Source organism: Acanthochromis polyacanthus, chromosome 2, assembly GCF_021347895.1.
Source record: "Acanthochromis polyacanthus isolate Apoly-LR-REF ecotype Palm Island chromosome 2, KAUST_Apoly_ChrSc, whole genome shotgun sequence".
Lineage (NCBI taxonomy): Eukaryota > Metazoa > Chordata > Actinopteri > Pomacentridae > Acanthochromis > Acanthochromis polyacanthus.
This window is the reverse complement of record NC_067114.1, coordinates 38,457,622-38,484,274: the sequence shown is the minus strand read 5'-3', so window position 1 is coordinate 38,484,274 and position 26,653 is coordinate 38,457,622. Positions and strand designations below refer to the sequence as shown.

At 39.0% G+C, this 26,653-nt stretch overlaps 2 protein-coding genes across 2 annotated transcripts in view; one reads left to right on the top strand and one right to left on the bottom strand.

Annotated features, from left to right (window-relative positions):
• Positions 1 to 239: 239 nt before the first annotated feature.
• Positions 240 to 9,569, top strand: LOC110972084 (coiled-coil domain-containing protein 42 homolog). Its single transcript, XM_051937294.1, has 6 exons — positions 240 to 672; positions 6,055 to 6,147; positions 6,236 to 6,427; positions 7,610 to 7,831; positions 7,904 to 8,062; positions 9,423 to 9,569. The coding sequence occupies exons 1-6, from the start codon at positions 562 to 564 to the stop codon at positions 9,546 to 9,548; spliced, it is 903 nt and encodes a 300-aa protein (XP_051793254.1). The 5' UTR covers positions 240 to 561; the 3' UTR covers positions 9,549 to 9,569.
• Positions 9,570 to 12,308: 2,739 nt separating this feature from the next.
• LOC110946321 (ATP-binding cassette sub-family C member 12-like) overlaps positions 12,309 to 26,653 on the bottom strand; it is a 43,481-nt gene continuing 29,136 nt past the window's right edge. Inside the window, exons 18-31 of the mRNA XM_051937314.1 lie at positions 25,574 to 25,630; positions 24,810 to 24,905; positions 23,929 to 24,032; positions 22,585 to 22,767; positions 22,194 to 22,420; positions 21,891 to 22,028; positions 18,569 to 18,758; positions 18,388 to 18,477; positions 18,059 to 18,248; positions 17,635 to 17,794; positions 17,454 to 17,532; positions 16,208 to 16,321; positions 15,134 to 15,298; positions 12,309 to 15,049 (exon numbers count right to left, since the gene is read on the bottom strand). Of these exons, the coding sequence (XP_051793274.1) occupies positions 14,957 to 15,049; positions 15,134 to 15,298; positions 16,208 to 16,321; positions 17,454 to 17,532; positions 17,635 to 17,794; positions 18,059 to 18,248; positions 18,388 to 18,477; positions 18,569 to 18,758; positions 21,891 to 22,028; positions 22,194 to 22,420; positions 22,585 to 22,767; positions 23,929 to 24,032; positions 24,810 to 24,905; positions 25,574 to 25,630 (1,886 nt within the window). The 3' untranslated portion in view covers positions 12,309 to 14,956. The remainder of the gene's footprint in view (positions 15,050 to 15,133; positions 15,299 to 16,207; positions 16,322 to 17,453; positions 17,533 to 17,634; positions 17,795 to 18,058; positions 18,249 to 18,387; positions 18,478 to 18,568; positions 18,759 to 21,890; positions 22,029 to 22,193; positions 22,421 to 22,584; positions 22,768 to 23,928; positions 24,033 to 24,809; positions 24,906 to 25,573; positions 25,631 to 26,653) is intronic.

Below are 26,653 nucleotides of genomic sequence, written 5' to 3'. Positions count from 1 at the left end.
CATATACATCTATATACATGCATACAAAACAAAATTATGAAGCAAAAGTAATATTCCACATTTCTGGTCTAGGTCTACAAATTGGAAAAGGAATGAGAAGAAGTAAACAAACACTTAGTTTGCATAGAATAAGAAAGAATGTCATTAAAGGGGTAGTAAGTGGCATATTTTCATTAAGAGGTCAGCAATCTGATGGGGGGGGGGAAAGCTAACCTGGTGGTCTTGCAAAAAAAAAAAAAATCAATCAATAAAAATCTAATCTACCCTAGTCTACAGTTTAAAAGAAAAGAAATGTCGATGGTTGGTCGATGATTTTTCTTGGAGCTGTTCTGCTCGGTCAGCGATGCGTTGCCATAGTAACAGATGAGGAGAATCAGCTGGGCCGAAGAGAAAAACATCAGTAAAAGAGAAAGTTTAATGTCGTCAAGTGTCTGGATATCTCAGAAACAACAGAGAGTGGAGAGGAGGTGAGAAGACGTTTTCAGAGTGACTTTCAGAGTGAGAGGAGTCCAGAAAACACCAGCAAAGGTTCGTACATTTCTGCTCCGGAATACTAACGAGATGTCGGAGGATCAAAAAGCAGAACACGGGAGGAACAGTGTGCTGTTTGAGCTGCAGAAGAAAAAACGGGAGCTGGAGGAGGCCAAAAGGAAGAAGAAGGAGCTCCAAGAGGTAAAAAAAAAAAAAAAAAAAAATCAAATAAAAAATGTTCGTGAATTTCACCGTGAAAACCAGTTCGGTAAAGTTGGAAAGATATTGACAGATTCGGATTTCCGGCATCAATAACTCATGAGATATATGTTGTCAAAACATAAACGATACCTCTTTCAAATCGTTGTAAGCTAGACAATGTGCTACAAGGCCAATTTTATCAAAAGTCGCTGTTTTTAGAGCTGCAGAAATAACATTGACGTCTATGCGCAGCTGGCGGTACGACGAGTGAACAGGGACCGTCTGCAAATGGCAAAACCGCTGCAACAGCGAAAAGAGACACCACACAAATATTCAATAACTTACTCTTATACACTGTAGAGCCACCAAAATCACTGTAGCCATGAATGGGCCGCGGCTGGTCATACTACAACTCTTGGTTTGGTGCTAAATTAAAAATAAGAATTTGATTTGAATTTTTATTATTATTTTATGAGTATTAAAATTCAATAACTTCACTCTTACACACTGTACAGTCACCAAAGTCACTGGAGTCATTAATGGGCTCCTGCTGGTCATACTACAACTCTTTCTTTGGCGCCAAATTAAAAATCTGAATTTTAAGGAATTTTTTTATTATTATTATTTTATTAGTAATAAAATTCAGTAACTTCACTCTTACACACTGTACAATCACCAAAATCACTGGAGCCATCGATTGTCTCCTGCTGGTCATACTACAACTTTCGCTTTGATGTTAAATGAAAAATCTCAATTTTAAGGAATTTCTATTATTATTGTATGAATATTAAAAATCAGTAACTTCACTCTTACACACTGTACAGTCACCAAAGTCTCTGGAGCCATCAATTGTCTCCTGCTGGTCATACTAAAATTCTTTGTTTGTTGCTAAATTAAAAATAATAATTTTAAGGAATTTTTATGTTTTTTATGATTATTTTATTAGTAATGAAATTCAGTAACTTCACTCTTATACACTGTACAATCACCAAACTCACTGGAGTCATCAATTGTCTCCTGCTGGTCATACTACAACTCTTGCTTTGGCGCTAAATTAAAAATCTGAATTTTAAGGAATTTTTATTATTATTTTATGAGTATTAACATTCAAAAACTTCAATCTTATACACTGTAGAGCCACCACAATCACTGGAGTCATCAATTGTCTCCTGCTGGTCATACTACAACTCTTGCTTTGGCGCTAAATTAAAAATAAGAATTCAACTTCTGTAGGGACACAGTCATACCTGCAAAGACTGTTCACTGTTTCCCCAATAACAAACCATGGAACACAAGCGACATAAAGGCAATCCTCAACCAGAAAAAACAAGCTTTTAGAGATGGTGACAAAGAATGGCTCAAAGAAGTGCAACATGAGTTGAAAAGGAGTCTGAAGGTGGCAAAGATGGAATACAAAAAGAAGATAGAGAAGAATTTTCAACACAGTAACATCCGTGATGTGTGGAGAGGAATCAATACCATCTCTGGACACAACAATAAAAAGAGGAGGCAGCCAATAGTGGGTGATGTGGAAAGAGCTGATGAACTCAACTTGTTCTTCAACAGATTTGACACTGTGGACACACCTACTTCTACTGCTACTTCTCCTTCTTCTCCTCAACATATGGAAATCCCCACTATAGCTCCTCCTTCTTCTCCTCCGTCTCCTACACATGTCTCCACCGCTACAGCCACTTCTGTTTCAGCACCTGTATCCGTCTCTGTCACAGAGACAGGGGTGATGCTGGAGCTTCAGAGACTTTGCTCCAGGAAGGCAGCTGGCCATCATAGTGTATGCCCAAGACTGCTTAAAGACTGTGCTGCACAACTGTGTCAACCTCTCCACAGGATCTTCAACCTGAGTCTACAGCTGGGGCGGGTGCCTGCTCTATGGAAAACATCCTGTATTGTACCGGTACCAAAAATCAAATGTCTAATGAACTAAATGACTACAGACCGATTGCTCTGACCTCACACATCATGAAAACTCTGGAGCGGCTGGTTTTACATCTACTGAGGCTTGAGGTCAAAGACAAACTAGATTCTCTGCAGTTTGCTTACAAAGAACACATTGGAGTGGATGACGCCATCCTCTTCATGCTTCACCGTGCCCTGTTTCATCTGGAGGAACCTGGAGTTTATGTGAGAATCGTGTTCTTTGATTTTTCAAATGCATTCAACTCCATCCAACCCACCATACTCAAAGACAAGCTCACAGAGATGGGAGTGAATCCTTCCTGTGTTTCATGGATCACAGATTACCTGACAGGAAGGCCGCAGTTTGTCAGGCTGGGGAACTGTGTTTCTGGGACATTACTGAGTAGTACTGGGGCTCCACAAGGAACAGTCTTGGCTCCATTCCTGTTCACTCTGTATACATCTGACTTCAAATACAGCACTGAGTCCTGCCACATTCAGAAATACTCTGATGACACTGCTATCGTGGCATGTATCAGAAATGGACATGAAGCCGAATACAGAGATCTGATAAGTGCCTTCAATGACTGGAGTCACAAAAACTACCTGCTACTCAACGCCTCAAAGACAAAGGAAATGATCATAGATTTCCGCAGATCCAAACCCCCTCTTCAGCCAGTGAACACTTGTGGTGTGGACATCGAGGTGGTGACATCATATAAATATTTAGGTGTCCACCTTGATAATAAGTTGGACTGGTCTACAAACCAAGACTTCATCTACAAAAAGGGCCAAAGCCGACTTTATTGCCTCAGAAGACTTCGATCTTTAGACATCTGCAGTAAGATGCTGCAGATGTTTTATCAGTCTGTGGTAGCAAGTGTCCTGTTTTATGCTGCAGTCTGCTGGGGAGGCAGCATAAAACAGAAGGATGCAAGGCGTCTGAACAACCTGAAGAAGCTAGCTCAGTGGTTGGAATCAGATTGAACACATTGGAGGATGAGGTGGAGAGATGGGCACTGAGCAAGATGGAGGCCATTCTGACAAACATGGATCATCCACTTCACATCTGCCTCAATGAACAACGAAACATCAGTGGACGGCTCCTATCCCTGCGCTGCAGGACTGAAAGATTCAGGAAATCTTTCTTGCCATCAGCAGTCAGGATATTCAATTCAAAATTAAACAGATAAGAACCCTGACAACTGAATTTCCCTTCGGGGATGAATAAAGTGATTCTATTCTATTCTATTTTCTGTAAGAGTTGCCATTGCGATTTTACCAGCTAAAACCTGCTCACATTTCCAGATCTCTTCCAACTTTTTTCCACATTTCAGCACCAATATTGGTCCCTCAAAACATTACAGAGAACAAAAGATGCAAAACTCCTTTCCTCGTTCACTTTGCTCCACAATTTCACATCTATTACAAGCTGAAATGTTCATTAACCCTCCCGTTATTTTCATTTACGGGCACCACAAAATATTGTTTCTTTGTCTGAAAAAATACAAAAATTCAGCAAAGAAATTCTCCAAATTTCTGAAAATTTGCAAAACTTTCAGAAAAGTCCAATAATTCCTTAAAAGTTTATCTTGAAAGTTTTGATTTTTTTTTTTTTTTTAAAAATCCCCAAATTTGGCAAGAAAATTCTTGTAAATATTTTCAAAAAATGAGAAGAATCTTCCAAAAAAAATCCTAAACATATCTAATGTGATTCCATATATATCAGTAAAATTTCTCATGTTTTCTTTAAGAATATTCATTTAAAAATGAGCCAAAACCCAGTGAATTTGGTTGATTTTTTGTGAATGTTCTTGAGAAACATTTTTTTTTTAACATTTTTTTCAACCACAAAATGTTCAAAAATTTCTCAAATTTCTGAAAATTTGCAAAAATTTCAGGAAGAAAATTCCAATAATTCTTTAAAAGTTTCCCTTAAAAGTTTTTTTAAAATCCTAAAAATATCTAAAGTGATTATATATTGTTAAAATTTCTAATATTCTCTTCAGAACATTCGCATAAAAATCAACCAAAATCCAGGGAAATTCACTGGATTTTGGTTATTTTTTTGTGAATGTTCTTAAGTAACATTTTCAACATTTATTTTTTTCCACCAAAAAATGTTCAAAGATTTCCCAAAAATGTTGAAAATGTGGACATCAGAAGCTTCATTGTGAAAACCTTTTTTTCCCTCACATTTTCAAACTAAAACGGGTCAATTTTGACCTGCAGGATGACACGAGGGTTAAACATATTTCTAGTTTTCTTATAAAATTAAACTCAAGACAAGATAATTTGAAGATTGTTTGACTTATCAAGATATTTAAGATGCTTTGTCTTAAAACAAGTCCCTCCATCTGCTGAAATGTCACTTGTTAAGTGAATTTATCTTAAATCAAGTGGGATGAGACATTTTGTCTAAAAATAAGACAAACAGAGTTGGTAAGATTTAGAGTTTTTGCAGTGTAAGTCTGGAGTTCCCCTAAAATGACATCCCTTATTTATCATTTGTCTCACACCGATGATGACCAAACTGAATCTCAAACAAAAACAGTTAAAATTACATTTAAATCTAATTTTTTGGCCTTATTTTTCTCATTGATGTCTCTTGTAACTGTGTGTGTGTGTGTGTGTGTGTGTGTGTGTTGGGGGGGGATTAAATAACATAATATTTTAAATAATAATTATTATGCATGTGTCCCACAACCCTTTCAACGTAACCTTTTCAGCTGGTAGAAGAAGAAGAAAACAGTGAATCACATGAAACGCTGCAATTAACATCAATAAACAGTTTTCCAAAAGAATAGGCCTCTCCTATTTTTCATATTTTCATAACATTGTCAGCCATCATTGAATGTCTCACTCTACCTCATGTAACCTTGTTATGTATTTTATCAGGATAAGACCAATTCTTTTGACTTTTTTCTCTACTGTTTTCCATCAGTAAATTAGTCCTCTTGGTCAGCAGTAACAAGTAGCTAAATATCTACCTTCTACTCCTGAGAAGAAGCTAACATTAGCATGGATTAGCATTAGCAAACAACTAATAAAACATGGAATAAAAAGGGTACCATTGATGTGTAAGCTGAGCCAGTCAAGCCTTTGATAGTTTATTATCTATTATTGATGATTATGGAGCAGAAAATTGTAAAAGAGAAGGTTTAGTTTTCACAAATTTTGAAGCCCAAATGTCCTCCAATTCTGGAATGACCCTGTAGTGGAAACTTGAGCACCAAGACGATCACAAATGTTTAAAACAATCTGCCTGAGCCACGTCAGATAGATTCTCATCTGCAGCAGTGGTAAAGATGATTCATACCTCTGGAAAATGTTCATTTTATTGGCAAAATCCATCAGATAAATGCACTAAGTCACATCCAGTCGCTGCTTAATGCTCACATGGCATCAGAAACAGCCCTCGGTCATCGTGTTTTTTTTTTGTTTTTTTTTTGTGATTTGGCCTAGGAACTGGAGAGTTTTCCACAGCGCGAGGCAGAGCTGCTGAAGAAAATCGAGGAAGTGCGCAACTTACGCTTGACTCCAAGGATGGTTTTCAAGGTTACAGTCAAAGCCACGTGGCACACGACTTGGATTTAAGTTCTGTGGCTGGAACTGGACCAGCAAACAACTTTCTGTTTCTTTCCAGAGTGAAGAAGTTGATCGACTTGTGGAGAAAGTGGAGAAAACGCAGAGAGAGGTGCTTCAGAAACAGGCTCAGGTTGAGAAGCTAAAGGAGAAAGCTGCTCAGATGACTGAGAGGAAACAGGAACTGCAGCGTGAGGTGGACAGATACTCAGTGTACAAAGACTTCCTGGACAAGGCGGTCAAATTTACTCAGGTACTGTGAGGTTTTCTGCATTTATGTAGCAAAAAATGTGTCTAAAGTCACATGTGTTAGTCTAGAAGTGACTCTCATCCTTTCTCTGTCCTTAAAGAATCTTGTTGAAATGTTTATTCCATTCAAAATTCTACTTTCTTTCCAAGTGCACAGAGTTTTAAAGGTTTGTTCCACACAAATAGCACTTTTCTAATTAATAATTTGTAGTATTAAAGGTTTAGTCCATGCAAACAGTACTTTTTCCAATGAAGAATTAATGGTTTTAAAGTTTTATTTCATTCGAACTGCTATTATAAAACTTAAATTTATTCACATTTGAAGGTTTATTCCAACCAAATTGTACTTTTCTAAAGAATGACCTATGGTTTTAAAGGTTTATTTCATTCAAAATTCTACTTTCTGCCCAAGTACATAGAATTTTTAAGGTTTATTCCATGCAAACAATGCATTTCCTATGAAGAATTAATGCTTTTATAGGTTTATTCCATTCAAATTTCCACTTTTTGTCCAAGTTTTTTTCACATTTGAAAGTTTATTCCACCCAAATGGTACTTTTCTTATAAATGACTTAAGGTTTTAAAGGTTTATTCCATTCAAAATTCTGTTTTCTGTCCAAGTACTTAGAGTTTTAAGCATTTCTTCTACACAAATGATATTCCTCTGACTTGTAGTATTAAAGGTTTATTCTATGAACAAAACGGTACATTTTCCAATGAAGAATTAATGGTTTTAAAGTTTTATTCCATTCAAAATGCTGCTTTATGTCCATTTTTTCACATGTGAAGGTTTATTCTATCCAAATTGTACTTTTCTTACAAATGACTCATGGTTTTAAAGCTTTATTCCTTTCAAAATGCCACTTTCTCTCCAAGCACTTATAGTATTAAAGTTTTATTTCATTCAAAATACAACTTCATGTCCAAGTTTTTTCACATTTGAAGGTTTATTCCACCCAAATTGGATTTTTCTATCGAATGAATTGTGGATTTAAATATTTATTCCATGGAAAATGCTGCTTTCTGTCCAAGTACTTTGAGTTTTAATGAGTTGCTTCATTTTTCAAACTAAAAAATTAAGTTGTTTTCCCCTGAAACTTTCCGTAGTTGTGTTCTTGCCAGTATATGTGAGCTACAGTCCGAGACACCGAAATTTGTGAACAGTGTGTGTGATTGTGTGTTCCAGTTTGAAGACACCAATGCGATGGTGAATCACTTTGAGAAGCTCCTCTACTTCAGACAGAGGCTCTATGAGAAGGAGACAAAGATGCAGGAGAAGCAGAGCCAGCAGAGGAAGACTCTGCAGGAGCTGGAGGAGCGGCGCCAATTCCTGTTGATGCAGCACAACAACCAGATGTCCGAGCTGCAGGCCGAGCTGGACAGAACCCGCTTCGAAGTCAACACCTGGGTAATCCGGCATCACGGCTGAGACTAAAGCACATTCTGAGATCAAGATTAAGGCTCGTTTGTCTTCGCACAGGAGAGCAAGTGGAACCACATCCAGGAAACGGCGGCAAAGAAGACGCTGGAGCTGTCACGGGTCAGGATGGCCACGCTGAACATGTACGAGAAAACGGGCGGGAGGGTCGGAGGAGCGGACGGCGTGGACATGCAAGACACCGAGAAACAGCTGGATGAGGTGTGTTTCCTCACACAGCAGCAGACAGGAAGTGATGACGCTCTGCTTCCTGTTGTCTCCTAATCAAATTGGTCCATCAGACTCCTGATCTCAAAACATCTGAAAACCTGAATGCACAGTGTCACCTTTAATGGTTCTAAAGCTGCTTAGATGCAATTTCATGACCATATTTGTTCTATTTTATTGTTTTTTATTTCATTCCATTAACCTCCATTGTTGTACATATCTTGCCTCCTCTGCATGTGTTGTCATTTTTAACCTTCCTTCATTTATGGGCACCATAAAAATATTGTTTCCTTGTCTGAAAAAAATCCAAAAATTCAGCAAAAAATTTGCCCAAATTTCTGAAAATTTGTAAAAACCTTCAAGAAGAAAATTCCAATAATTCCTTAAAATATTTCCCTTAAAAATGTTATTTAAAAAAACAAATTTGGCAAGAAAATTCTTGTAAATATTTTTTAAAAAATGAATAAAAATTTTGTGAAAAAATCCTAAAAATGTCTTAAGTGATTACATATATATATATATATATATATATATATATAAGTAAAACTTCTAATATTCTCTTAAGATCATTCATTTAAAAATTAATGTGAACGTTCTTAAGAAACATATTTAACATTTCTTTTTTTCCCCAAAAATTTTTTCAAAGATTTCCCAAAAATGTTGAAAATTTGGACATCAGAAGTTTCAGTGCGAAAATATATTTATTTTCCACATTTTCAAACTTTAAAATGTTTCAATTTGACCCGCAGGATGAAACAAGGGTTAATATTGTATTGTTTTATATGTATATTTGATTTTATTATGTCATGTTGGTATTTTATTTCTTATTGCTTGTCGTCATAGCACCTTCCAGCAGAAGCTATTTATATTTTCGTCATTCCCCCATGTATCCATCCATCGATTCATTCTCTATAAACCGCTTTATCCTCACTAGGGTCGTGGGGGGGTGCTGGAGTCTATCCCAGCTGACTCGGGCGAAGACAGGGGACACCCTGGACAGATCGCCAGTCTGTCACAGGGCTACATATACAGACACACAATCACACTCACATTCACACCTACGGGCAATTTAGAATTATCAGTTAACCTCAGCATATTTTTGGACTGTGGGAGGAAACCGGAGTACCCGGAGAAAGATCCCAGGCCCAGGCCGGGATTTGAACCAGGGATCTTCTTGCTGCAAGGCGAAAGTGCTAACCACTACACCACTCACATGTTGTGGTGTTGTAAATTTACTCTTTCAAATAAATAGCTGCTTAACCCCCTGGAAACCAGTGTTGCCCCCATGTATGACGACAATAAAGCTATTCTATTCTATTCTATTCTATTCTATTCTATTCTATTCTATTCTTAGATCAAAATGTTCATCGTGAAACACAAAGAAATCCTGAAAGAATACCAGAACATCTTAAGAAAGGACGAGGAGAACAAACAGGAGAGGACCAGAAAGCCCGTCAGAGAGAAAGGAAAGGAAAAATAAAGTGTTTCACTTGGTTTAAAACTTCACTTCCGGCTGTTTTTGTTTTGTCTGGTTCTATTTTGTTTGCTTTCATTTGTTCTTAACGTTTAAATATTTGCAATTTCCCACTTATCAATAATATATTAATATGACTCAAATATTTCTTAGTCTAAATGTGGAATATTTCATTGCACTAAAATGAGGTTTCTGTGCTCTCTTATTTGAATTCACTGAAGTTGCTTTGATCAGTTAATTTTGTGAGTTATGGTTCAATTTAAACTCATTCTGAGTCATTCTGGACAAATTTTGAGTAATTTTGAGACGGGTTATAAGTATTTTTTTTTACTATTATTAGGTCATTCGGACGAGTAACTGTCATGTTTATGCCATTTAAAAAAAAAAAATAGTTCCTTTCAGAAAAACCTGAGTTTCTTCTTTCTGTTTCTTGATTCCTGAGGTCTTTTGTTTGGTGTCTGACTTGGCAAATATTTTGCATATTGCAATATGGATATACTTCTCAGTCTAAACGAACAGTATTTCGTGGCATAAAAATTAAGTTTACATACTGCTTTTTAAATGAAATCACTAAAGTGCTATGAATTTTGTGAGGTAAAGCTGGAAACTTCAAATAAACAGCCTTAGTTACATTTACTTTGCAATGACTGTGCACTCAGAAATTAGGAACTATTGGAGTAAAGTGTAACTTTGGCAGCTATTTCTGTTCCAGACGTACTTTAATTAACTTTAATTATGATTTACAAAAAAGACATATCGTTAGCCTAATAGCATAATTGCCTAAGTCATTTTTTGGCCTTCATGACTTAGGCAACTATGCTATTAGGCTAACGATATGCAACTCATCAAAGTTATGTCATTAAATCTAAAAATGGTGCAGGCTGGGAAATGTCCTAATAACCCAAACATGAGACTTCATAAAGTGTGTCAGGAGGACATTGATTTAGCTTTAAATTCTGAAACAGTTCTAACAATAGGAAGCTATGAATCTGACTTGTAGCTTTAAAAAAAACCTGTAAATCTACTGTTTGTCCACATAATAAATGTAATGTAGATCATTCAGAACACAGCGGCCTGCACTGCCTCCTGATGGTCTGTAAGGAAAACAGCAGCTCAGTTTATGAGTCAGTTTTATTTTACACCAGATTCCACCTAAAAGCTCATGATTAAACTACTCCCTGACAGGAAATATAAAGATGTTCAACCAGAAGAGATGCAGCAGAGCTCACATAGCTAAAAAAAAGAAAAGAAAAGAAAAGAAAAAGTGTCAGTGTCAGTCTGGAGGAAACATCTACTGAATTTCATTTCAGGGATGAATAAAGGGATTCTATTCTATTCTATTCTATTCTATTCTATTCTATTCTATTCTATTCTATTCTATAGCATCAACCTGCTGCTGTTTTATCACATAATGAAAAGTTAAAATAAGACATTTTCTGAATACAAATGATCATTTTTGCCCACAAAAAACCCAACAAAACTCCACAAGCTACTCTGTAGTTCACCAAGACAGAAAATGCTAGTTTAAAATGAAGACACAGGAAAGAATCTGGGATGTATTTGTGCTAAACCAAAACATTCACGTTCTAAAGGTTTTGTGTGTGTCACTGATATATTTGGTCTTTATAACCCTCGTGTTGTCCTCATTTACAGGCACCAAAAAATATTGTTTCCTTCTCTGACAAAGATCCAAAAATTTAACAAGAAAATTCCCCAAATTTCTGAAAATTTGCAAAACCTTCAGGAAGAAAATTAAAATAATTCCTGAGAATTTTTATTTAAAAAAAAAAAAATCCCCCCAAATTTGGCAAGAAAATTCTTGTAAATATTTTTTAAAAATGAGTAAAAATCTTCCAAAAAAATTCTAAAATTATCTAAAGTGATTACATATATATCAGTAAAACGTACAATATTTTTTCTTTAAAAAAATAAAACTTTCAAGTGAAACTTTTAAGGAATTATTGGAAATTTCTTCTTGAAGGTTTTGCAGATTTTCAGAAATTTGGAGAATTTTTTGCTGAATTTTTGGATTTTTATTCGTCAAGGAAACAATGTTTTTTGGTGCCCGTAAATGAAGACAACAGGAGGGTTAAATAAAGATGTAATTGAGACTATGTACATCTTCTACATGTGAACACATGGCATTATAGATAATGTAGTCAGTTTAAGGACGCATAGTTGGATGGTTCAAATGAAAAAATGTGATTAATCTTTCTGGGTTATTAAAACCTTTGATTAAATTATATTCAACCTACAAACTGCATTGAATCAATGAACTTTAATTCTACAATCAAAGGTATTTTATTTGAAATTTAAAGGTCTCAAACCAGTTACATGATTTAGTGTTAAGTGAACTGTTGCAGAAATCTGAACTTAAATTCCACAAAATCTTAAGCTGATGAAAATACCAACTGCAGTCACTGTGTCACTCTGGACAAATTTCAAGTTATTTTTTTAAAAGACAAATTTATCTAATTTTGGGCAAGTTATGATTCATTTTAGACAAAGTTTAAGTGAGTTCAAACAAATTATTTGTAAATGTTGGTTAAAAAAAACAACATAGTTTTCCTACAAGCCACAGCAGTTAACACTTTAGTTCATGTGATAGACTTTTGGGACTTTTGTGATATTTGCAGATAAAATCTGAATAAAAAAGAGTTACATTAACATTTTGAAAAATGTTAGAGATGTTAGAGACAAGTTAAGACAACAGGTGCTAACAGAGAGTGTTTATTTAAAACAGTATAGTTTCTCAGTGAATTTATACATATATAGTTTTTCTTTTCTCTATGCGAGTTCCCCGTTTTCAAAGGGAACAATATTTTGAGGCAGCGCTCAAAGTTGAGGAACCCTTCAAACTACTCAAGCGTCAAAGAATAAACACGCTTCGCTTAAAACATCCCCCGCCTTATATATAGTGCCTCTAAGTGCAAGAAATAATAATATATACTGGACGATACACCTACAAAATGATACATCTTCACTACAATAAAAACAATCAGGTCAAGGTCATACACCAAAAAAGGCAGATCTACATTATGCACAGGTGGCGTTGGTGCAACATGCATGAAGTCCTTCAGGTAGTTTCTGACATATGCTCCAGAAACAGAATCAAAAAATATTTGAAGTGCCTCACAATGACCTTGAAAATGAGGTCAAGGTCATGCACCCCAAAAGGCATATCTATACTACATAGAGATGGCCTGGGTGCAATATGAATGAAAACCCTCAAGTAGTTTCTGAGATATGCTCCTGAAACGAAATGTGGACGTACGTGTGGAAGGACAGACGGACATACGGGCGGACGTGCACATGCCAATACCCCCCTCCGTGCCTACAGCCGACGGGGGATAAAAAGGTACTGAAGTGATCTTCAGACCAACTGTTGGTGACATTTATCCTGAAGTGAGCAAAGTGACCACTAGGTGGCAGCAACAGACAGCTAAATCAGACAAACCCATACTGTACTAAATTTGCCTTCTTTCGCTGTGGACATATTTGAAGACACTGTGAACAATTTTCAAGTAATTTTGTCAAGGTTTATGTCATTTTGATCAACTGTTAAGTAATTTTAGATAAATGCCAAGTTATTATGGACGAATTGCAAATAATACTGGACAATCTTAAGCCAGCCATGAAATCAGCCAGCATTGACCATTCCAAAGAAACAAGCACATTATGAACTGGGACAAGAGCAGGATTATAGCATCAGAGGCCAACAAACAAACGGTGGATCAAGGAGGCCACTGAGATCAGGAAATGGGCGAATGACTCGATGAACTGGGACCAGGGGGCTTCCTCCCTCTCTCACACCTGGGACTCCCTCCTCCAGAGACCATCAACCATCAGACAGCTTGGGTCTGCAGCAGGATGAATTCTGAAGTGTTCAGGGCAATAACCGGAGTCAAGAGATGGCTTCTCTTTGGATGAGCTATTATAGAAACCCAAAGCAGAGAGAAGATCAGCTCTGAATGGTTTCTGCACCCTCACGATGAGAGTGTTGACCAAGTGGGACTCTCTCATGAACCACAGGAAGTGGGTCGGCAGCAGGTGACTGAAGGACTCACTGTCCATGAAAACTAGCCCTGTTAAATGTCACACTGTTAATGCTAAATGAACCCAAAAAAATATAAATGAATAAAAGTACAATTGCTTGTGATGCTTCCATTGCTGTTTTGATTAAGGACAAAGCTCTGTGTCTGTATACTTACACATGCACATACTACAGTATAGAAATATCCATTGTGCATCGTTTCTGCACACAAAAGTCATTCAAACATGTCCGCTCAGGTCATAAACTGATGGCATTGACCGTGATGTTAATTTGCTCAGCGGATGGCAGTATTAACTGCTTCACTGAGGTCTCCAGCAGTGAACTTCCAGACGAAGCAATGGGCTGGAAATCCTCACTGGTTCATGGGATTTCATTTGACCATCACGAGTGTCAACTTCTGTCTGCTCCATCAACACCCATTCTCGCCTATCTGTCCACCAAATGTCTCTTGTCCAGCTGTCTTTATCAAACACCATCAGGACCTTCTGGTTGCACTTCTTCAACATAGCTGCAGTGGAAGATAATGGCTTCATGTTTACTTTTTCTCAAGGCACTCACTGGTGTTCTTTATGTGTGAACCTGACAACTATTTGCAACAAAATATCTGAATGTCAAGTGGTCACAGCGCAGTAAAAGTTTTTGACTTTTCAGTGTCTCTTTTCGGGACCATCTTAGTTGGGGTAACGAAGTTGTCTAATATTTAATCAGATCTTTATACAATGTGTCAATTGCTTTAGGGCATGTCCTCCCTTATGCAATCAGCAGGTTTTTGTGGTTTGGTCTTGGAAAATTTGAACAGAATTAATCAGTTTTGAATGCTCACATGCCTAACCCTGTTAATGCTTGATTTATTTTTTTTCTCTTACTCTGAGCTACTTTGTGACACATTCTTAACCAAATGTCTAAGATTCATCTAAAATCCATCATCATTTTTGTTAGATCATTGGGGGTAAACATTCCTTGTCAATCAACTTCAGATGGTCTTTATGCTCTCTGAATTTTAGCTAAAGGATCTTATCAGTTTGCATCAGCTTGGCTCACCTTCAGGCTTGTTTGTAGTCAGCATAAACTGTTTAAATTGAACAGTAAATTAAAATACGAAGCACAAAGGAAGAAGGAGAGCAGGCATAGGGATGAGACCCCACCAAGACAAGACCATAACCACAGCTAAAAGAAGCATCACGTCTATAGGATTTGACTGCAGAAAAACGTCTTCCTTGTAACACACTGCTTGGATTTGATACACATCTGTGTAAAATACTCTTTAGAAAGAGCCACAATTGTATAGAAAACATTTTCATCAACTGTAAAACAAAAACAAAACAAGTGTAGCAGTTGTTGGGCATCACAGATCTCTGGTTCATGTATTCACAGTGTTGGCAGCAGCAAGGAGGGAGGAGAACATGGAGTCTGGTCTTTGCTTCAGGACATCTGGATTGTCTAACTCTACCACCTGTTGGACACAACAACACAAAGAAAGTTCAGGTTTATGATCACATGCATTTAGTTTCTCTGTATAATCATTTTAGTCTGTTACCTCTCCTTTGTCCATGACCAGAATACGATCTGCTTGCATCACGGTGTTGATGCGATGTGCGATGGTGAGCATGGTGCAATCACTGAAGGCGTCTTTGATGGTGTTCTGGATCAGAGCATCAGTCTCTGCATCGATGGAGGCTGTGGCCTCATCCAAAAGAATGATCTGCAGAATAACAGGAGGGACGATTAGTGTGGAACAAAGGACTAATGAGGAAGGAGGACAGTTAGGTCTTTTAAACATGTTATTTATTTAATAACATGTCTGCTGATCTAACAAGCAATCATGCTGCTTGAACATGTTGATGGAAATGCTGAAGAGGAATCCCAAGCATCAGTCTGACTGATGAACATTATGCAGCCTGTAGCAGCAAATTAACTGTTTTAGTTTTCAAACTTTCAGACATTTACGTCGAACATCCACTATAACATCAGCCTTAAAATAGAAAATCTCTGAAACAAGTAAATTATGATTTCAACCGTCATGACAAGTGAGTAGATTTAAAAACACCTGACAAAGACTAATAGATCTGATAACTGTTTAACCACAAATAAATGTGTTCTATTCTTGCTTTCTGTCTGCTTCAGAAACATAGTTGAGATGCACCAGATCCCTAAAATTCATCCCAAAACACAGATATGTCTGACACATTTTAAATGTGTAGAAAATGAACAGAAGTGTTTTGTGAAACATATTTAAGCTTTCAAAAGTCCAGGGGTGAATAAATAATTCAGATGAATGAATTTATCTATGGTGTGAACTGTCATTTAAAAAGGGGACATCCCAAACTCTGCAGGGACAAAACTCAGTGACAAAAGCTGATCCACCATGGAATAAATACTTGAAATCAACACAGTTATGCAGTAGATTTCATCATTTTGAATGCATTTTGTCCCCTGGAGCCTGAATTTTGTTTAAGAAATAAAGATAATTCCACCATAAATTGATGCAGGAGGCACAAAGCGGTTCATAAAACTTGATCAGAATGCAGAAAATGAAGTGTTTGTCTCTTTGGTGGAAGAAGAACCTCAGAGCTCCCAGTTATATTTGCATGAACCCTACACAAGCACAGACCTTGGAGTTACGGAGTAGTGCTCTTGTCATACACATCAGTTGTCTCTCGCCTACAGAGAAGTTCTCTCCGTTCTCCAACACCTCTGCTTGTAGCTTCCCCTCCAGTCTGGAGATCTGATGACATGAAGTCATATTTAACACCAAACATAGTTCAATAAAAAGGGATGAAGAGGACAGACCACAAGCTTTAAAAAGCATTAACACAATAGTTTACATCAATGTTTTTGAGTTATGACAACTTCTGGTGAAATTATGTTGAGCCGACAAAGAACACCACATTAGAAGAATGAATTGTAATTATTTTTTAATACCAGAGGCAACCACCTGAAACTGTCCAGGGATGTGAACATCAGGGAGGGGAACTGAAATCCTGAACTCAAGGTGATGAAAAACTAAGTTAAAGACCTTTTCAATAAGTAACCTCAAATGGAATTTAGATTTGAATTAATTCAGAAATATATCTTTAAATTAACATTAATATGATGATATACAAGTCAATGCAATTACCAAAAGCATTCTGTCAGCCCGACTTATCAAAAGTTTGCAACTCAAATAGTTTATTTAAATCAGTGAGTGATTTATCCCACAGTATTAATGATCATATTTCTACTGATACATTTTTCAGACTGGAATGGTGAAAAATAAAACAAATTCTTTATTAAGTTCTATTTCAGGAGGATTTTTTGTCTCTATGTTTCGTCTGATTAACTGTTAGTATTAGAACTATTTCTGTTTCTTCATTGGCTGGTTTTAGACAAGATAAGATACACCTTTATCCACTCGAGACAACAGCTCAGTTGAGAAAGAGAAATATAAAAATGAAGTGTAATAAAAATAAAAAATAAAGTGCAATATGTCTACAGAATATAATACAGTAACAAATGTACAAGTATTGTATACATTTCAATGTAAACTGTGCAGATCGATTGTCATGGATGTTGTAAGTGAGCAGAGAAGGGGATGAATGCTGGGCAAGAAAAAACACTGAATATTCCTGAAAACAGTCTCTGCTGTTAGGAGGTTCTGGGTGCTGTACAGTCTAATGGCTGATGGGATGAAGGAGTTGCTCAATCGCTTTGAGGCTTTAAGTATTTTGGTATCACAAAGAGATTCCATTATGGTTCTGCGCACTTGGATGACTGAAGTCCAAGAGTCCAAAATTTTGCAGTTTCTCAATAAAAACAAACAGATTAGACAAAGAATGTGCTGATAATGTGTTGTGCTTCATACTGTACTGGTAACATACAGTGTCCTTCATGTAGGTCTTCTCCAGTGTTGTCCAGATGTCCTCATCAGTGTAGTTATTAAAAGGGTCTAGGTTGTACCTGTAAGCAAGCACAGCTGTTACCAAGTGAATAACTCACTCAACACTTTGTGCTTGTGTATCAGCAGAAACCTCGGTGGAGTTCTGGGCTAGCTCAGGTTACCTGACTGTACCACTAAACAGCACAGGGTCCTGGGGGATGATGGACAATTTGCTGCGCAGATCCTGCAGACCAATGGCCATAATGTCCACTCCGTCTATCAGGATGGTTCCTCCTGCTGGCTCCACTAGTCGGAATAGAGCCACGCCTAAAGAGGATTTCCCTAAATACACGAAGCACAGAGTACAGTCACTGAAAACTGAACTACAACTGCTGTCACAGTGTGTCAGAGTTACATAACACTGTGTTTGACATCAGGACTGTGGAGGGATTCTGCTCTTCAATCTGATCATTAGAAACACTTTGCTTCAGCCACTCAATTGTCCAACAATGTCTAAGTTGACTTGATATTCTTCAAACATCCCAAATACAGCACCTGAATGAATAACAAAGATATAGGCAACAAATAAAGGATTCAGGGCCTCACCAGAGCCTGTCCTTCCCACAATGCCCAGCTTCTCTCCAGCTCGGATGAAGAAATCCAGCCTGTTCAGTACAATGGGTGTGTTCTCCCTGTACCTCATCTTATAGTCCTGGAAGGTGATGACTCCACTCTTGGGCCAGTCCTCTGGGATCTGAGCATCCTTTATGTGTCTTGGGGCCTCAGATTTGCAACCCTGCAAACACAGCAAACACAAGCTTTAAGGGAAGGAACAGAATTGATCTCAGAGGATAATTCACTGCAAACTGAAACTTGGTAGCCTTGTGTTTAAGAAGACCAGGACAGATGGTTTGGTGGAAGGAGAGAGGTCTGACCGTGATGTATTCCTGCAGTCGCTCTACAGAGTTGAACCTTGCCTCCACTTCTGTTGCCTGTCTCACTACATACTGAAGCTGGCCTGTCAACTAGACATAGAAAAAAGTCTGTTAATACATCTGCTGCAGCATGTCTTTGAAAAGTAAACAGAACATGCATAAATCAATTTTCCAGATTTACCTGAATAGTGTAGGATAAAGCCAAGCCTTTCAAAGCTGGATTGATGAGTTCATTACTGCTGAGCACTACGAACAGAGCCACCAACAAGGTCATTGTTGCACCCATGAAATCCAGCCAGAAAGACAGCCAGCGTGTGCCAGAGTGAAACAGCAAGAAGTGATTGGAATTAATGTCATTGATGGACTTGAACCTACAAAAACAAACAAACCCCAGTGATCAATAAAACAGTGGTTACAATGCAGACAAGTATCAGAGACACTGTCAATAAGGTATCACCTGGTGGTCCTGCACTGGATGAACATAAGGCAGAGATGGTAAATAAGCTTTTTTCTGTTAAAGATGTAATATGTTGTGGGGGAGCTGCTTCCCCAAGCAAAGGAGTTCAAGTGTCTCGGGATCTTGTTCATGAGTGATGTGAAAATAGAGCAAGAGATGGACAGGTGGATTGGTGCAGCATCAGCAGTAGTGTGGGTGTTGTATCGAACCGTCATGGTAAAGAGGGAGCTGAGCCGCAAGGGGAAGCTCTCAATTTACCAATCTGTCTATGTTCCAAACCTCACCTATGGTCATGAGCTCTGGGTAGTGACCGAAAGAATGAGATCTCAGATACAAGTGGCTGAAATAAGCTTCCTCCGTAGGATGGCTGACCTCAGCCTAAGAGATAGGGTGAGAAGCTCGGACATCCACAGGGAGCTCGGAGTAGAGCCGCTGCTACTTCGTGTTGAAAGGAGCCAATTGAGGTGGTTTGGACATCTACACACGTGGACAAAATTGTTGGTACCCCTCAGTTAAAGAAGGAAAAACCCACAATTCTCACTGAAATCACTTGAAACTCACAAAAGTAACAATAAATAAAAATTTATTGAAAATCAAATAATCAAAATCAGCCATCACTTTTGAATTGTTGATTAACATAATTATTTAAAAAAAACAAACTAATGAAATAGGGCTGGACAAAAATGATGGTACCCATAACTTAATATTTTGTTGCACAACCTTTTGAGGCAATCACTGCAATTAAACGATTTCTGTATTTGTCAATGAGCGTTCTGCAGCTGTCAACAGGTATTTTGGCCCACTCCTCATGAGCAAACAGCTCCAGTTGTCTCAGGTTTGATGGGTGTCTTCTCCAAATGGCATGTTTCAGCTCCTTCCACATATGTTCAATGGGATTCAGATCTGGGCTCATAGAAGGCCACTTTAGAATAGTCCAACGCTTTTCTCTCAGCCATTCTTGGGTGTTTTTGGCTGTGTGTTTTGGATCGTTGTCCTGTTGGAAGACCCATGACCTGCGACTGAGACCAAGCTTTCTGACACTAGGCAGCACATTTCTCTCCAGAATGCCTTGATAGTCTTCGGATTTCATCGTACCTTGCACACTTTCAAGACACCCTGTGCCAGATGCAGCAAAGCAGCCCCAAAACATTACTGAGCCTCCTCCATGTTTCACCGTAGGGACAGTGTTCTTTTCTTGGTATGCTTGGTTTTTGAGTCTATGAACATAGAGTTGATGTGCCTTACCAAAAAGCTCCAGTTTGGTCTCATCTGTCCAAAGGACATTCTCCCAGAAGCTTTGTGGCTTGTCAACATGCATTTTTGCAAATTCCAGTCTGGCTTTTTTATGAGTTTTTTTCAGCAGTGGTGTCCTCCTTGGTCGTCTCCCATGAAGTCCACTTTGGCTCAAACAACGACGAATGGTGCGATCTGACACCGATGTACCTTGGCCTTGGAGTTCACCTTTAATTTCTTTGGAGGTTGCTCTGGGCTCTTTGGATACAATTCCAACGATCCGTCTCTTCAATTTGTCATCAATTTTCCTCTTGCGGCCACGTCCAGGGAGGTTGGCTATTGTCCCGTGGGTCTTGAACTTCTGAATAATATGAGCCACTGTTGTCACAGGAACTTCAAGCTGTTTAGAGATGGTCTTATAGCCTTTACCTTTAAGATGTTTGTCTATCATTTTTTTTCGGATGTCCTGGGACAATTCTCTCCTTCGCTTTCTGTTGTCCATGTTCAGTGTGGTACACACCTTTTCACCAAACAGCAGGGTGACTACTTGTCTCCCTTTAAATAGGCAGACTGACTGATTATGAGTTTGGAAACACCTGTGATGTCAATTAAATGACACACCTGAGTTAATCATGTCACTCTGGTCAAATAGTTTTCAATCTTTTATAGAGGTACCATCATTTTTGTCCAGGCCTATTTCATTAGTTTGTTTTTTTAAATAATTATGTTAATCAACAATTCAAAAGTAATGGCTGTTTTTGATTATTTAATTTTCAATAAATTTTTATTTATTGTTACTTTTGTGAGTTTCAAGTGATTTCAGTGAGAATTGTGGGTTTTTCCTTCTTTAACTGAGGGGTACCAACAATTTTGTCCACGTGTGTAAGTCAGATGCCTCCAGGGAGACTTCCTGTGGAGGTTTTCCGAACACCTCCACCTGGGAGGAGACCCCGGGTCAGACTCAGAACCCGCTGGAGAGATTATATATCCCATCTGGCCTGGGAACGCCTCCGGATCCCCCAGGAAGAGCTGGAAAGTGTCGGGGTGGGGTGGGGGGTGGGAGGGGGCATCTGGAACAACCTGCTTCAACTGCTGCCTCTTTGACCCAACCCCGGATAAGCAGAAGAAAATGGATGGAGCAATATGCATAATGCTTACTACAAATATTGCAGAAATGTAGTCATCTGCTGAGTAGAGATAAAGTGGAGTAAACAGCGTCCTTAACAGTTACTCTGGCTGCTCTAACAACGGTGTTGTTGTGTATTAATGCATGTGAGGTCCTTCCTGTAAACTGTTGGCTCTCTCTACATTTATGAACAGTTGTCCAGACTGCAGGTAAAAAATTAAAATGGAGTTCTGACACTCCTTCTCTGCTTGTGTCTGTTCTGCATCAGTCTTTGGTGTGTCTGCTTTCACACACACACAGTCCACTAGACAGCGCTTTTTTTCCAGTGCAGTCCAACAGATCATGGAAACACACACTAGAACAGATACTGTTGGTTGTGGCTGGATTACTCTTTGTTGGCTCTTCAATACACAACCTTTATGGTTGTGAATAAAATGCGTTTGTTTGGGTCTAAGATGCTACTGCTCTAAACAATGTCCGCACTTATATAGCACCTTTTTTAACTTTAGGCTTTAAAGCACTAAACAATGAGATTTTCATCCGACCAATTAACACACATTTGCATACCACAAGTGGCAGAGCTGACATGTGGACCACCAACCCTGCGATTAGTGGACAACCCCATCTACCAACTGAGCCCTGCATGAATGTTGCACACAGAACCTTTAAGGAAGTCTGGTATCTCACATTTTGATGTGGCTGTCTCTTATGTTGTAGGCATGGATGGTGCTGAGGCCCTGCAAGGTGGAGATGGTGAGAGAAATGCAGGGAGAGCGACTGATGTTCTCCATCTTCTTCATCTGACGGATAGTCTTCTGGAATACACTGCAGATAAATCACAGCATATTCAGCAGACCCAGAACATCTCTTTACTGTCACAAGCCTGCTTTAAGACATAAAACTATTTTAAAAATCTCTCAGATTCCACACATTTCCTACAGTCCCCATAGTAATGAATTTGATATTTAGACTTAACTGGTACAAACTCACAAGAGAATGAGGGAAAACAAAACTCCAAGAACAACCACAGCTACCAGCAAGACAGGGAAGACGAACGCAATGATGACAATTGCGAAAATAACAAGCAGAGAAAACTGTAAGAAAGAGTCCATGTGGAGGGGAAGCACGGTGTCCACCTCCTCCTGATCTTTAGAGAAGCGGTTCAGGATGCGGCCTGTTGGCGTTGTGTCAAAGAAACTCATTGGACTGGCAACAATCTGAGGGATGAAAACAACAAAACTTTTTCAGCACTCATCAGCCGCTACTTCATGCTCTTTTTTTAAATTATCACATATTCAGTTGACTTTTGATGAATAAGAAGTAGGTTTAAAATTGAAATCTGTGTTGTATATAATTTGGTTGGGTTCAGACATCCAACTACCTTCTTGAACATTTTGTCATGGAATTTGCAGGCAGCATTCAAGGTGACATGAGTATAAAGGAAGCATTTGATGATCGCAAGCAGCACCGTGATAATTATCACCACACCATAAATCATTTGGTAGAACTCTAGGTCAGGGTTTTGTGAGATGTCACCCTGGCTTGAAGTTGTGTTGCTGGATGACTGGGACAAAACAGAGAAAACATATGAGGTTAGTGGTGACCAGGGTTGGAGAGAAATGAAACAACTCAAAACATGAATAACTGAAGAATCTGTTTAGTCTTATTGTGGATATTGTCACCACACACATATGACAGATTTAGAAACACTGAAACTCTAGTTTTGACCTGTAAAATGAAAACAAAGCATTCGGCACTGTTTTAGGTCAACAATCAAATTCATGCCAATTTGTGACATTGATACTGTGACCTGGAAAAGGTCACATTTCTCTGAGATTCATTCTTCCATTAAAGCAGTGAGACTCTCATATGGGGCTGCGCAGTGAAAAAGTGGTTTGCACTTTTGCCTTGCAACAAGAAGATCCCTGGTTCAAATCCCAGGGATCTTTCTGCATGGAGTTTGCACGTTCTCCCTGTGCATGGGTGGGTTTTCTCCGGGTACTCCGGCTTCCTCCCTCAGTCCAAAAATATGCTGAGGTTAATTGAGTGCTCTAGATTGCCTGTAGGTGTGAATGTGAGTGTGATTGTCTGTCTGTATATGTAGCCCTGCGACAGACTGGCGACCTGTCCAGGGTGTCCCCTGCCTTCGCCCGAGTCAGCTGGGATAGGCTCCAGCACCCCCCGCGACCCTGATGAGGACAAAGTGGTGTATAGAGAATGGATGGATGGATGGACTCTCAGATGGATGTGATCGAGTCATCAGAGGCTTGATAAAGTAAAAAAGTGATGGTCTGAAAGGAGCAGCAGCATCTTTGTACAACTTTTTTGGAGCGGAAACAAGATCAAAAGCTTGGGGAGGGAAACATACCAGAATTTCCCAATGGAAGGATGGAAATCAACCATGTTTGCTACATTATTAATGTTATGTTGAGCTGTGTGAAGGAGGAATTAAATAAACATGAAAAGTCAGTCTGTGCTATCTGTCTTATCTCTCGAACCACACAACCTCAATTACTGCCAAAACCAACAAAACATGAGTGCATCTGCAGTGACTCTGGACGCCTGACCAACCCCTGGAGAAACAGTGCATCACTGTTGGATTTCTGACGCTGGAAGACACTGACTTTTTTCTACTCTGGCTGTCCAAACCACATTGGAGCGTACAATAATCTGAACTGTATCCAGCTGTGGGAAGTCTGCTCTCAGAGACAGAGATGATTCTCACCCCATTACCCTGTCCCAGCCAGTGGCTGAGCCACCAGTTGCTGAAGGCTGTGGATCCAATCATCAGGACGATGTTCAGGATGGTGAGGAAGGTGATGATGTAGCCTGCAGCAACACACCAAAGTTAACCAACCAGGTGGTGCACTTGTAAACATTATTGTTCAGAATCATGTCAGTGTGTCTCTGTGTGTGTGTGTGTGTGTGTGTGTGTGTGTGTGTGTGTGTGTGTGTGTGTGTGTGTGTGTGTGTGTGTGTGTGTGTGTTAGCATTTGCTACATTGTGGGGACCAAATGTCCTCACAACTGTAGGAAATCCGAAAACTATGTCACTTGTGAGGACATCTTTCGGGCCCCACAAGCTTAAACAGTGTTTTCTTGGCCATGTTGTTGTTACTGAAAAAAATAAAAGTGCAAAAACGCTTCTTGAGGGTTAGCCATTGTTTTGGTTAGGGCTAGGTTAAGGTTAGGGTTAGGGTAAGGGTTAGGGGTTAGATATGAATGGGAGTCAATGGTAAGTCCCCACAATATAGAAAAACATAGTGTGTGTGTGTGTGTGTGTGTGTGTGTACTTGTTTCTGCTATACAGGTGGGGACTTTGACCTGACTATTTGCTATAAAGGTGGGGACTTGTCTTACGGTGGGGACCTAAAATGAGGTCCCCACGGGTGGCAACACCGTTTTCTTGGCCATATTGTTGTTAATAAAAAATGTAAAAGTGCAAAAACGTTTGTTTAGGGTTAGGCATTGATTTGGTGATGGTTAAGGTTAGGGTTAGGGTTAGGAGTTAGATATGAATGGGAGTCAATGGTAAGTCCCCACCGGTATAGAAAAACAAACATGTGTGTGTGTGTGTGTGTGTGTGTGTGTGTGTGTTGAATCAGACCTCCTGCTGCCTTGCAGTACTGCTGGTAGACCCTCCAGGAGACAGCCCCTTCTGTGGACAGCTCCTGACTGACCAGATGATCGTTAGCTTTGACAGCTGCTTAAGAGGAAGAAATATATATTTTAGAATAAAGGAACCATTTACATCAGCTGATATCCTGACTGATTGCACTGCGTTTCTACAGAACAACAACCTGAACGGACTTGGTCCCCTGAAGACTGCATTATCAAGACAAATGCTACATTCACAAGGAGTCACACATTTATAGAACTACAGATGAATCATTTGTACAGATACTACATTAATAAAACAAGACGCATGCCTGTATTCTGTTAAAGTCTGACCTCCATGCAGAGAATGCATGAATGACATTTGAACTCGGGGCTAACTCTGCAGTAACAACAGGTTTTAAACTAAAATCTGGGAAAGCCTCTCCCACTGGATGAACACATGCTTCAAACACACGAGGACGGTCATGCTAAAAGTCAATCATTTATGGCTTTACCCCACTCTGCTAAGTGAACATCCTCCTTTTAACCCACTGCAACACCACATCCTACTTTCACAGTGAACTTTGTTGCTATTTACACGATCACACCTGTTTTGGGGAGAAAAGCTTTTGATTGGCTAAAATCTCCTGTCACTGGTTAGATCTTCCTCTAAGACCACTTGATTTCTAAAATACTGAGGCGACTAAATGTTTTTTCCCAGTGATGCAGAACAAGTATTGCCTACCCTAGCTTTAATAAGCTTTGCAGACTTACACATTTGGTCAGCTTTCGTTTCATCATCCTTATCATCATCCTTCTCATCATCAAATGCTGGAAGGAAGCACAGATGTCAGTCAGTATACATTTCTAGTTTCCACACAGAACCTGACATGACGATCTCGTACACTACTGCAGTTAACAGAAATGAGGCTGGATGTTGTGAGGAAATAATGGCTGAGTGATGTATCATAAAAAAAAAACATCAGGTGGAGTGTTTCCATCACGATGGAATGATGCTCACAACATCTCAGAAAGAACAAAAAGGAGTTCTGGTTTTTCTTGACATATTGTCAGAAATAAACCAACGTTTTGTGAAGGCAATAACCGTAAATGACACTAATTCATCTCTTCTGTAGACTCAAATAATAGCAAAAAAAAAAAATGGCTCAATGACAAACAACATTGCTCGGATGTGGGTCTGTTTTTGCTTTACTAATATTTACCTCCTTCTAGAAATGCTCTTTAATTAGACGACTCTTCTGTTAGAAAACTTTGTTCCACAGAGAGTTGAGCCAAATCTACTAGAACATGTTCTCTGTATTTATGTTCTCACTGATTCTTTGCATTATGCTGCTTTCAAGGATGCATTTCTACTAGTTATAAAATGCTACTACAGATATTTATTGGTGTGTCTTTGTGCTGATCTCTATCATGAACAGGGATGGGAATAGTTCACATTTTAACAGTACAGTGAACCCTCGCTATAACGCGGTTCACCTTTCACAGCTTCGCTGTTTCACGGATTTTTTTAGTGCAGTTTTTTTTATGCTTTTTTTAAACAGTTCATTGTGTTCTGCATCCTGATTGGCTAAGGGACTGACCAACGTGAACAGTCTCCGAGCCTCGTCTCCTCTGCCATACAGGCCAGCGCTGTCTGCTGTGGAGTGCTGGATCATTTCTCTCCTTGGTCTCCATGTAGTGAGACACCCTGAAAGACGGAGCCGACGGAGCAGCCTTTTATTCTTTTCCCCAGCCGTCTCTGGCCACCGCAGCCGCGCTTCCCTGGAGAAGAGCGCGGGCGCGAGCCTTCCCCACCCCCCGACTGCTCCAATTGATTCAGCCGGCCCGCTCTCT

Excerpts from the sequence above, each read along its gene's own strand:
- LOC110972084 (XM_051937294.1), top strand. The coding sequence starts at position 562 with ATGTCGGAGGATCAAAAAGCAGAACACGGGAGGAACAGTGTGCTGTTT. Across the intron at positions 6,148-6,235 it reads CTCCAAGGATGGTTTTCAAG|AGTGAAGAAGTTGATCGACT; the intron begins GTTACAGTCAAA and ends GTTTCTTTCCAG. Across the intron at positions 8,063-9,422 it reads CCGAGAAACAGCTGGATGAG|ATCAAAATGTTCATCGTGAA; the intron begins GTGTGTTTCCTC and ends TTCTATTCTTAG.